General features: G+C 39.5%; 1 protein-coding gene across 2 annotated transcripts in view; it reads right to left on the bottom strand.

The window, feature by feature from the left end:
- The window catches only part of igdcc4 (immunoglobulin superfamily, DCC subclass, member 4), an 85184-nt gene that overhangs the window by 37949 nt on the left and 34672 nt on the right, over positions 1-12563 (bottom strand). Inside the window, exons 1-2 of one of the 2 annotated variants that reach the window (XM_058780901.1) lie at positions 6719-6777; positions 4601-4751 (exon numbers count right to left, since the gene is read on the bottom strand). Coding sequence is in view for 1 of the 2 variants with exons in the window: in XM_058780900.1 (XP_058636883.1) it covers positions 4601-4751 (151 nt within the window). In the remaining variant the exon portion in view is untranslated. Of the gene's footprint in view, positions 1-4600; positions 4752-6718; positions 6778-12563 lie in introns of those variants that run through there. The other variant, XM_058780900.1, reaches the window with a different exon arrangement.

The raw sequence follows: 12563 nt of genomic DNA, 5'->3' as shown, positions 1-12563 counted from the left end.
ACAAAAAAGGGAATTAAATAGAAGCTCTTTGATCTTCCACCAACATCTCTACAGGATAGAGACCAGACAATACAGTGAGACAAATTACATGAGCAAATGATTACATGATGTACTGGGAAAGTCAAAGTTACAACATGTAACATGTAATGCAATCTAGACAGTATATTCAGCAAAATGAAATCAAACATTATTGCCATGAGTGAATGAACGAGATTCATTGAAATGGTTGGGATGCACATATTTTTCTACATATGATATTTAAGCTTAAACAATATTTTGCTTTCATTAGGGTTCCAAATCTGTCTTTTTACCATTTTAAAACATAAATTCCTCTGACAAGGAATAAGAACATTTGGTTTAATGACTGAAGGAAAAACAAATTAGGAAAAATCTTTTTAACAAAGCTGACAAATTTCTAGCAAATCCCTAATGCATGTAAATATCTTTTGAATGTATTTTGTAATCAAAGATATAACACCAGGACAGTATACTGTCAATACTTCACAAGATTACTGTACTGCATAGCTAGCAAACCAAAAAAAAAACTTTCAGATTTCTTACAGATTCTGTAGCTGACCTTTTCGGATAGGGTGAGTGAGTTACAGAAATTTGGCAGCCTCTGCTATAGTAAGCCCTCTGTTTATCACATGACATGACACACTTTAAACCGATGACCCGGACTTCATTTGATGCAACAGTTCTCTGCCCTCTGCCTCCCTCCCTGTGATGCCCACCTCTTTGATGGGGCCCATGCCCAACACTTTGACCTCTGATGGGCCTCTTTTACACAAGAGTCATTGATTGGCTCCTGTCATGTGCTGTCTCTCCTGCTCTATATTGACATATTGCAAAAGCTACTGTAACATACACACACTTGGAAAATGGTAAACAACTCTGATTACCCCATGAGATGAACTGGCAATACTGTAACATGAATTCACTGTGTTTGGCTACCTTGTTTCAAACAATTTGTAATTTGATATCTTTTCAAACACACAAAATAATCAAATGAGTTGAAAATCTATAGGCATACCAAATATTTATTCAATAGATTACTTTATTAACCATTAAACAGAGTTGGATAAAATGATTAAAAGAATGACTAAAGCATATAAGTAAACTTAAATGAAAGAATATACTTTGATATTCAGTTATATCAATTTATTCATAGTGATATTTTGATATTAGTCTAAAAGATGCTTTAATAAATAAAAATACATTTGCTGTGAAAACAGTACTAATGTGATTTTTTTTAAACAAAAATGTAATGTGTGTAAAGTGTACCATTAGTTATAATTTACTACGTCATTAGGAGAGGTAGTCAACCGATGCTACTTGATGTTCCCATCAGGAGACACACAGTCAGTCCATGCACAACCACTCGCTATGGATAGTCTTATCATAATGAGTTTTCACCACTAGGCAGACCACAAGTATTCTCTAGACAAGACACATAATTGGAGGAGCTGGGCAGCTTCTAACTTGACCGCAGGCCATTATCGGTTATGGCAGAGTTTGATTGAATCAGACAAGTACTGGGAAATTCTAATATCAGAAATACCTTTCAGTTACAGCACTACAGAACTACCTGGAAATTTTGTAAGTGTTGTTCAGTCATAATTACTTGTAAGATAGAGCTGCATACAGCACATTTTTATAGTATAATAATGGTTATTAACTTAGATTAACAACATAATTAAAAATGGAATTTACATTGAATATTTTGTTGTGAAATCTCATCCCAAAGAAGCTGTTACTATAAGTTTCCCCCTTCCTGTCCATCTTACACAGTCTACATTGCACGTGAGCAATACAACACAAAAAAGAATTCAAGATTAGCACTTTTTGAGTGTTTGTGAAAATCAGACTGCTTCAGACTCTCTTATTAAGACTAATTGTCATTACTGGCACTCATTTGAATTGCCAATGAATCATAATGCGCGACGGACACATCTGTGATTGTTACAATGTTCAACTTCTGCAAAAACATGTTGCAAATAAAAGATTTTGACACAATTCAAATTCTATTTTTTTTTTAAAGAAATTAATACTTTTATGCATTAAACTGGTAAAAAAGTCACAATCAAGATTTTTACTTGGTTACAAAAATAAATAAATATTTCAAATAAATGCTGTTGTTTTTAACTTTCTATACATCAAAGTAACATGAAAAATGTATCTTGGTTTCCACAAAAAGATTAATCAGAACTACTGTTTTTAACATTGATAATAATAAGAAAATTTTCTTGAGCACCAAATCAGAATATTTGAAAGATTTCCGAAGACTTTCTCTGAAGACTGGCGTAATGGCTGCTGAAAATTCAGCTTTACCATTATAGGAAAAACTCACACTTTAAAATATATTAAAATAGAAAGCGGTTATTTTAAATTGTAATAATATTCACAATATTTCTCAGTGTTACTGTATATAGACCAGTGATTCGTGGGAATGGTAGTTTAACTGAACCAGTTTCCAAATATATTGACTATTTTATCAAACCATTTTTGTCGTCATTACCAGGATATATTCAAGATACTACTGATGTATTGAGAAAGATTCAAGATTTGAATAACATTGGTGATTCCACCTATATGGTAACCATGGATGTTGAGTCTTTATATAGAAACACTGACCATGAGTATGGACTGTTGGCCTCGGAATATTTTATGAACAGTAGACCTGAAACGGAGTTACCACCTTCTGAGTTTTTATTAAATTTAACAAAATGGACTCTTAACAACAATATATTCGTCTTTCAGGATAAGATTTTTAAACAAGTAAAAGGATGTGCTATGGGGGCATGTTATAGCCCTTCCTATGCTGGCTTGTTTTTAGGAAAATGGGAAAAAGATAATATACTGAACTCTGGTTCAAATTCTTACTTACATAATATTATTTGGTGGGGACGTTACATTGATGATGTCATTCTATTTTTTTCAGGTTCAGAGGAAGATTTCATTTCATCAATATCTTAATAATACCAATCCCAATGTGAAATTATCTTTAGAATATAACAAAGAAAAAATTTACTTTTTGGACTTGGAAATTACTGAAGATACAGATGGATTTACATTTAGCAGACGCTTTTATCCAAAGCAAATTACAGTGCCATTCAGGTTATACATTTTTTTTTTTAATCAGTATGTGTGTTCCTGGGAATTGAACCCATGACCTTTTGCGGTGCTAATGCATTGTTCTACCACTGAGCCATGCTAAAGCCATGCTACACTCCATGCTAAAGGTTTTCACCTTCCCAAGTTGATAAATAATATACCTTTGGGGCAGTTTCAAAGATTACATAGGATTTGTGATAAAGAGCAAGAATTTGAAAATTAAACACATTATTCGAAAAAATGGGGGTATTCTACAAAGTGATGAATTGCTGAGAAACATATTTCCAGATCCTCCAATGATTAGTTTTAAAAAATGCACAACCTTAGGGGACAGATTAGTACATAGTTATTTACCACCTAACCGGGTAAGTTCTTGGTTAGGGAATAAACCTAAGGGTTGTTTTAAAATGTCATCACTGTAACCATTGTGATCATGTGGTACAAGGTAAAACATTCTTAGATGAAAATACGAATAAGGTTTACTCTATTAGACATTGTATTAATTGTCAAACTACCCATGTTATTTATAGACTAGAATGTCCTCAATGTAAGGTGTTTTATGTTGGAAGAACAAAAAGACGATTACTGGACCGATTGGCTGAACACAAATATGCCATTAAAAGGGGTAATGAAGAATATCCTATGGCAAAACATTTTAAATTAATGCATAATAGTAATCCTTCGATGCTTAGAATACAAGGTATTGATCATATGAACATTACTATTAGGAAAGGCAATAGAGAACTTAAACTTAATCAAAGAGAGACATTTTGGATTTACAAATTAAAGGCAAATAAGCTATGTATACAGGCTTAAATAAGGACTTGGATTTTACTAATTATTTATTATTATTATTTTTTTTTTTTTCTCGAAGTTTGAGTATGAAAATATGCTGTACTTTTTGAGTGTGAAAATTGTTGTCTTTGTAAATGTGTAAAGCTATAGAGAGTTGTTGGCCACATGACTATGACCAGATGACTTAATGAATGACACTGCTTTCACCTGTGCTAAGCTGTTTGTTTGCTCTCCCTGAAGGAGGCATGAACCGAAACGCGTTGGAGAGTTTTTAGACTTTTTGGATGTGGCCATTTTTAATTCACAAGAGTGTCATTCTGAAGTATTTTTTGATGGACTGTGATAAACCTTAGACCACAGAGCACCTTGACCCTGCAGCACCAGGACCCCGAGACGCACTCTCTATCATTGGATTTTGTTTGTTACTGTATATTTGATCAAATAAATACAACATAAGAAACTTTCAAAAACACTAAAAAATCTAACCGACCCCAAACCTTTGAACAGTAGTGTGTGTATGATTAATAATATCTATATTTTTCAAATAATTGTACAGACTTTTTTAAAACACCAAAGTTAGTTCCCATGTTGGACTAGCTTTGCACTTGCTCTGTGCAAACAATGTTGAATGTGAATAAATTATGTCAAAAAGGGAATCATACATTCCAAAGCTCATGCCAAGATAACTTACCTGGATGGTTCTAGAGGTGAAGGTAGGGGTGCCTGGTCCTTCTCCCAGGTGATACTTGGGGTTGGTAAGCCATCTACATAGCACTCAAACCGGGCAGTGCCACCCACTGGCACAACCTGAGGTTCAGGATCCTGAAGAAAGCGGGACAAGCCTAAGAAAGACAGAGAGAGTATGGCAGAAAGAAAAGAAGAAGAAAGCAACAAGAAATCAAAAAAGGGAATCAGTGAATGCATCACAATAACTTTTTGTGGAATAAGCACAAGCAATGTATCCACATGGTGGGAGTAGAGGAAGGCGAGCGGGGCCCCTGACCTCTGCTCCGGTGCCTCTGAGCTTTGAAAATACTCTCACTTTGATCTGCTACATCTGCTAGACTCACAGCACTCATAACCCCACAGTACACTGAACAACTCACACACACAAGAACAAGCGAGAGGCTACTTCATTATTCACACAACTACCAAATATATAACCAGACATACAATTTTGCTAACAGCAATGTTCAGTTTGCCTTTTTCAGACATACATCAATAGGTTTTTAACATTTCAATTTGTATTTTTGTATATTTAAATTAAGATTAGTTGTGCATTTTATAAACCGATGTGAATCAAAAATGAACAATAATACATTCATAAATTGACATTAACCCACATTATTAAACGCTGTAAACCTGTTGTTCATTGTTAATTCATGCTACAAAATGCATTAACTAATGTTAACAAATTCAAACGTATTGGAAAGTGTTACTATAAACCCAACTTCACAACCAAACTGTCAACACTTACGCTAACAAAATCTTGTAGAATTAAATTGACACTTAAGAATACAAACATTTATAATGGACCAATGTTTTTTCAAGGGACTGACTATTGAAGCATCTCAGAATTTATGGTCTTCCAGAGGAGCAGGCATCAATATACAGACAGTTCAAATCTAAGTGTTCCTAAACAAGCTTACACATGAAGCACATTGGTGTACATAACAGCTCCACAGGCAGTGCAACCTGCTCGGCTGAGACCTGTTAAACATTAACACTAGATATTTTTGACTTGTACACAGCATGCGGTCTAAAGCAAACACACTCTACAAAAAAAACATGGGGGATTTACTGGAGCACACACCAGCAGCATTGTTATGTGTAGGTGTGAGCATCTGAAATTACAAAGCTATTCAGGAATAATGAGAAATATTCAGCCACTGAGAGAAAATTACACTTTATAACAACAAAAAAGTAGTACATGGAGAGAAAAGTGTTTAAATGAGGATCCTTTCCCCCGCCACTGTCACCACCGAGTGAGTAATAATAAATAAGATAATTATCATGATAACTGCCTGTAAATGTGCTAGTGCTTCAGAGAGTCACTGTTGAGCAGAGCAGCTCACCTCCACATGCTGCAGCATTGAGGATCCCAGTCATGCAGATGACAGATAACCAGGGTAAATTACAAAACCATGTACTCACATCCCTCCCCTGGTAGAGACCTTCACTGCACTGATTTCTCAATGGAGGAAATGGTCTCTCTGTTTGGACTGTCTCCAGTCCCAATACTGTCTCCCTGTCTGGTTCATTCTCAAAATACTGTGACAAAGATTTACAATAAATATTCAAAAATGTATGTCTGGTCGGCGCAGGTAGCCTTGTGGGCAGCGTGTCGACATGCAGCGCTATTGCGCTTCGGCCGTCGCGAGTGTGAGACCTGGCTCGCAGACCTTTCCCGATCCCATCCCCTCTCCCACTTCGCTTCCTGTCAACTTTTATCAGGCAAAATAAATCTTTAAAAAAAAAAAAAATTTTATGTCTGTCTGTCTATCTGTATGTATATGTATCTATGGAATCTCTTACTTATTTTACTTACATTAGTGTGTTAAAAGCCCCATTTTATGTTAAAGGGGTCATCGGATGCAAAATTCACTTTACAAGTTGTTTGAACACAAATGTGTGTTGGAAGTGTGTGCACACATCCATCCTATAATGATAAAAATCCACCCAGTGGTTTTTTTAAAATCCCTATTTTAAAATCCTCTTTCTCAAATCAGGCTGTTCTGAGGTTCCTGTCAGAGTGACGTAGTTCTGTACAGGCCCCTCCCACAATAGTTGATTGACAAGACCGTCTTACCTTAGACCCGCCCTGAGTGAGCTGAGAGAGCTGTCTGCCATTGAGTCGACTCCAGTGCAGGGGAAGAAAAGATGTCTTAGATTAAGCGATTGAGGTGTTCTGTTGTTGGATGTAATAATGAATATAGCTGTCATCATTTACTCCCGACATCTGAGCCGCTGAAGACGCAGAGGATTAATGTTACTTTCGCCGATCCCCGATCTACGTTCACCTGAATCATTCGTGATCCAACTTCATCTACAGAAGAAGTGAGTATAAGGGTTTTTACGAATCTTTGCAAATCGCCTTTCCTAATAATGTGCTAGTTAGCCAGTTTGAGGCTGAAGTTTAGTAGTATGCTCCATAGATATATTTATATACCTAGATGCCTCATTGTTGACTGTTTCTATGGGCTGCAATACGTAAGCCATCCGCCATTTTTGGAACGGTCTGTGAATCTTTGAGCGCATTGACTGTGTGTGTCTACAACAGCAAGTTATACGCTTGTATAGACCTTTTTCCTGAATAACCGATGGGCGGCGCCATAATGGATTCTAACTTCCGTTTGGGTGCTCTTGAGTTCCGGTCTCCATAGAAATCCATTAAAACGGGGTAAAAAAAAGATAGACTGAATTGAAACTTTTTCAATATAACTACATATAAAAATGTGTGGAGGGTTGCTGTGCTGTTGTTGGCTGCCACAGTAACGGCAGTAAGCTAAGGAATTGATTTAAAGTACTTGTTTTGCGTATCGGAAAATCTGTCTTGTCAGGCACTGTATATATGGCTTGCAGCGCTTAAGTTAAAATACTGAGTGTGAAATAATCAGGGGTGCAAACCCGTCAGGGGTGAAAAAGGTGACAACCCCCCCCCAGCACACACACACACACACACACACAGGTGTGTTAAAACTAAGAGCAAGTTAATTGACATAATTCACATAGCACATTTCACACACAATGGCAAGTCAAAGTGCTTTATAGGGAGAAAATGTTACACACTGCTAAAAATGCTTTTCTTACATTTTTCTGTCTTGTTTCCAGTCCAAATAATCTAATAATTCTAGTCTAATAATTAGTCTAATAATTCTTAAATCAAATAATTTTTTTTCAGAAAAAAAATAAGTCAAAATAATCTTGTTTTCGGTTTGAAATAACTTAATTTTGACAATTTTTTTTTCTGAAAACAAGACAATTTTTACTTGTCTAGAAAATGCTTTTTGATTTAAGAATTTTTAGATATTGGACTAGAAACAAGACAAAAACATTCTCAAATCATTTTTTGCAGTGCACCATTCAAGGATAAACACCTTTATATGATTAAAAGACGTTTGAGCGACAACTCAACAAGGACTGTTGTTAAGATACATGAACTTAATCAGGGCAAATAAACCACTGTAAATCTTTATTTCAGCACTCGAATTATTGAAGCAGCTGACGGGCTAAACGCGAGGTGTTTCTCCGTCTTGAAATAGGCTGTTACAGTCATGTCAGATACATGTACGAGTTGAACGCACATGAACGCCACCACAAAGTCGTTATTACGAGTGGGAAACTCGAAATTTTCTTTAAGCCCCGAGTTTCCGATTTGGCGGCGTGTCCGTGAAAAAACGTGTCGGATGCAATGGACGCAGCCAAAGATTATATGCAGTGTCGGTAAAGTTGTCGAAATTAATAAAATGAAAACTATATAAGTTACATACCCTACACACAATATTATTATATAATTATAATAGAATATATAATTATTCAGTTTACATCACCTTCATAAATGAAATAAAACGGAAAAAAGAAAAAACACATGCACATTCTTCATTCGGTCATAAGTTCCTTGCCGTTAGCTTGTTCCTACACGTTTTACGTAGCCTCTGGAAATATGGATAGCATACCTGCAGCGTCTAAAAGTTAGGCTTCAGGAGTGAGATTGGTTGGTTGAGGGAAAGGACATTAAGGTAAGCCAATCAGAGGCAGAGTAGGGCGGGTCCATTCCTTTGCCAACAGGGGAAAAAACGCTACAGGTGACGTGACACAGATGACACGCAGATACGACCCCCCCCCCCCATTAATTTTTTTTTTTTACAGATCTACACGATTCACGTGAATTACCTATTTCAAGGTGAAAACGGCGAATTTCGCCGAAAGGTGACAAGTTTGCACCCCTGAATAATATATGTTAAAATAATGTTTGCTCTTATCATTCTGTGTACAAAATCCCATGAACTTCACCCCGATCGGGAGCTGTACTGCTCCCCTAGCCGTAGCAACTCTACAGAGCCCCTGATAGTTTTTGCGTTTACCGCTCCCCTAGCCGTAGCAACACTACAGAGCCCCCGATAGTTTTCCTAGTTTTCCCCTGCCTGTTTTGGAATGTGTTTTCCCCTGCCTGTTTTGGATTGTGGTTTCCCCTGCCTGGACTATTGTTTTTTCAGATACCTCTCTCGTCAAGCCCCTTCGTATACTGTTCGCTGTCGACCGACCTTTGCTTGCCCTAGGATTACTCTTTGTCTTGTCCCTGCCATACCTGTTTGCCATTGCTCGACCCTGCCTGTATTTATGACCATGCCTGTAAATAAACTTGGATCCGCACGTCTCACGTCTCGTCAGCCCCGTTACAGAATACTCGGCCTTACAAGGATCCAGCGGCTTTCATAAACAATACTTGCCACTTCACGTCTCAACTGATCTCCTAAAGTCAAGTCACGTCACAGCTGCTCGTCCAGAGTCACAGCAGCACGTCACAGCTGCTCGTCCAGAGTCACAGCAGCACGTCTCCGCTGACCTTCCAGAGTCGGGTCACGTCTCCGCTGACCTTCCAGAGTCGAGTCACGTCCGGGCTGACACACCCAGATCATCAAGGTCAGTCTTTCATTATCCCAGTCTGATATCCAGTGTGAGGGATTCACCGCTGGTGTCTGCACGCGCAGCTGGTATCCCCAAACCCACTCACTCTAGCCCTCCTGTTTCTGAACTGATTCCCCTGTCTGAAGTGCTTCCCATGATGGGAATCGCTTTATGTTGTGTTTGGGCGGTGTACACCACCGCAGCACTGTCTGAGGTGGCGGCTGCTGCCACAGCTTCTCCAGAGGTGGTGGCACATGCTGCAGAACCTCCAGAAGCGGCAGGGCTCACCTCACCTCAGGTGGCGCTCAGTAATGTACTCTCAACCTGTTGTGTTGCGGTCGAAGAGACTGTTACTAAACTCTCCTTGTGTCCTGAGTTTACTGCTGTAGAACCTCCAGAGGTGGCGGCAACTGCTGCAGAACCTCCAGAGGTGTCAGCGGTATCCGTCTGTGAACTCTCGTTCTTTCCTGTCACGGCTATGGAGGCCGTCAACGAACTCTCGTTCTGTCCTGTCACGGCTATGGAGGCCGTCAACGAACTCTCGTCCTGTCCTGTCACGGCTATGGAGGCCGTCAATGAACTCTCGTTCTGTCCTGTCACAGCTATGGAGACTAATTATGAACTTTCTGTGTTCCCTACCTCAGTCCTTGTGTCTATGCATGTTCTGTCTCCTCCTTGTGTCTCAGTTTCCCTTAGGTCCCAGTCTCTGCTGTGGGTTCCTGATCCGTCATGGTATGCTCCTGTTCTATCTGCTCCGCCGTGGTGGTCTTCAGGTCCGTCTGCTCCACTCTGGTGGTCTTCTGCTCCACCTGTTCCGTCTGCTCCGCCGTGGTGTTCTGCTGTCTGGCTCTGGTGGTCTTCTGCTCTGCCTGTTTGGTCTGCGCCGCCATGGTGGTCTGCTGTCTGGCTCTGGTGGTCTTCTGCTCCGCCCGGGTGGGCTCCAGTCCCGTCTGCTCCGCCCTGGTGGGCTCTGGTCTCGTCTACTCCGCCCTGGTGGGCTCCGGTTTTGTCTGCTCCACCCTGGTGGGCACCAGGTCCGTCGGCTCCTTCCTGGTGGACTCCAGTCCCGCCGGCTCCGCCGAGGTTTCCTGCTCTGCCGGCTCTACCTCGGTCCCAGATCACTCCGCTTCCACAGGGACCTGGCCCTCCATCCCTCCCCCTGTTCCGCCTCCGCTCCACCTCCCTCCTGGATTATAGACTGTGTGGAGCATCTGGAAGCCACTCTTTGTGGGGGGGCTCTGTCACAAATCTGGTCTGTAACTTCCATTCACTCACCACCAGAGGTCACTCACTCACCACAGTATTCATTGCACTGATCACATTACTGTTGCACTTCACCATCTACTCAATTTCCCATCATCCATTGCACTGATTGCACACACAGCTGAAGGCACTGATCACATAGCTCTCACTAATCACACACTCTATTTAAACCCTGGACTTTGTTTCCCTCTTTGCCGAGTATTGTATGCGTTTACTGCGCCCCTAGCCGTAGCAAGACTACAGAGCCCCCGATAGTTTTCCTAGTTTTCCCCTGCCTGTTTTGGATTGAGTTTTCCCCTGCCTGTTTTGGATTGAGTTTTCCCCTGCCTGTTTTGGATTGTGTTTTCCCCTGCCTGTTTTGGATTGTGGTTTCCCCTTCCTGGACTATTGCTTCGTTTTTTAAGATACCTCTCTCGTCAAGCCCCTTCGGATACTGTTCGCTGTCGACTGACCTTTGCTTGCCCTAGGATTACTCTTTGTCTTGTCCCTGCCATACCTGTTTGCCATTGCTCGACCCTGCCTGTATTTATGACCATGCCTGTAAATAAAAGCTTGCACTTGGATCCGCACGTCTCATGTCTCGTCAGCCCCTTTACACATTGATTATTATGGTGAATGCGAGATGGCTGACGCGTCAATGTATCTGGAGCGGTCAAATAGGGAATCTACACATATCTATGGTCTGCTCGTTACTCCACGGAAGAGAGGGGCAGAGTCAGCAGAGCTCATTACCATTTAAAGCAACATGGACATGGCCTGCTGAAAACAGAGCTGATTTTGACAAGGTAAAGAAGGTGTTTTTTACACTATCATTGAGAAATTTTAACCAAAGTATGTTAAAGACTTTTCATTAAGACCCTAAAGAATGATATCAACTTCTGTAAAATGGGCATCCGATGACCCCTTTAAAAAAAAAAACATTTATGATGAATATTGATGTTATTTATGCAATATGATATTTGTATAATTTCAAATTCAATCTTCGTTTCAACATGACAGTTTCCCACCACCATAGGAAGTAACTGTAACACAAAGAAAATAAATAAATAATAATAAATAGTAAAATAAAATAAAATAGGAACTGCTGATGCTGATAAATGACAATGACAACATGTTTCTAATTTTCAGCTTATACTGACATGACACGCTCTCTCTTACACTAAAACTGCAATGTCCATCAGTTTCTACAGCAGAGACGGCAGGTCTCATTACTATCTACATAAAAGTAATAAAGTAAAATTGAATGAACAGAAATAATGAAGGAAGACAGAGTCATGGCCAATGAAATACATAATGACTAAAGGAAATGGTATTTATCGTCTAGTGGACTGCCTTAAACACAAAGAGAAAGAAAAAAATAAAGAGGGAGGTAAAGAGATAAAGGGGCTGAAGTCTGAATTCTTTCTCCCTCCTCAGGCTCTTCAAAAAGCACAATTGAGTCCTTGTGCTAACCAGGTGAAAACGGCACTCAGATTGAGCCAAGCAAAGACAACCACCAAGTGGAATGTAGCAGAGAGAGGGACACAGAGAGAAGATGGTATGCATTGTGGCTAGTTTAATTTGGATCTTAATATAATATATGTGACCATGGACCACAAAACCAGTCATAAGGGTCAATTGAGATTTATACTTCATCTGAAAACTGAATAAATAAGCTTTCCATTGATGTATGGGTTATGATAGGACAATATTTGGCCTAGATACAACTATTTGAAAATCTGGAATCTGAGGGTGCAAAAAAATAAATATAAATATTGAGAAAA

This window comes from Onychostoma macrolepis, chromosome 07 (assembly GCF_012432095.1).
Source record: "Onychostoma macrolepis isolate SWU-2019 chromosome 07, ASM1243209v1, whole genome shotgun sequence".
In the NCBI taxonomy this organism is placed as follows: domain Eukaryota; kingdom Metazoa; phylum Chordata; class Actinopteri; order Cypriniformes; family Cyprinidae; genus Onychostoma; species Onychostoma macrolepis.
Note: the sequence above shows the minus strand (reverse complement) of the source record. Positions and strands in the feature narration are given on the sequence as shown.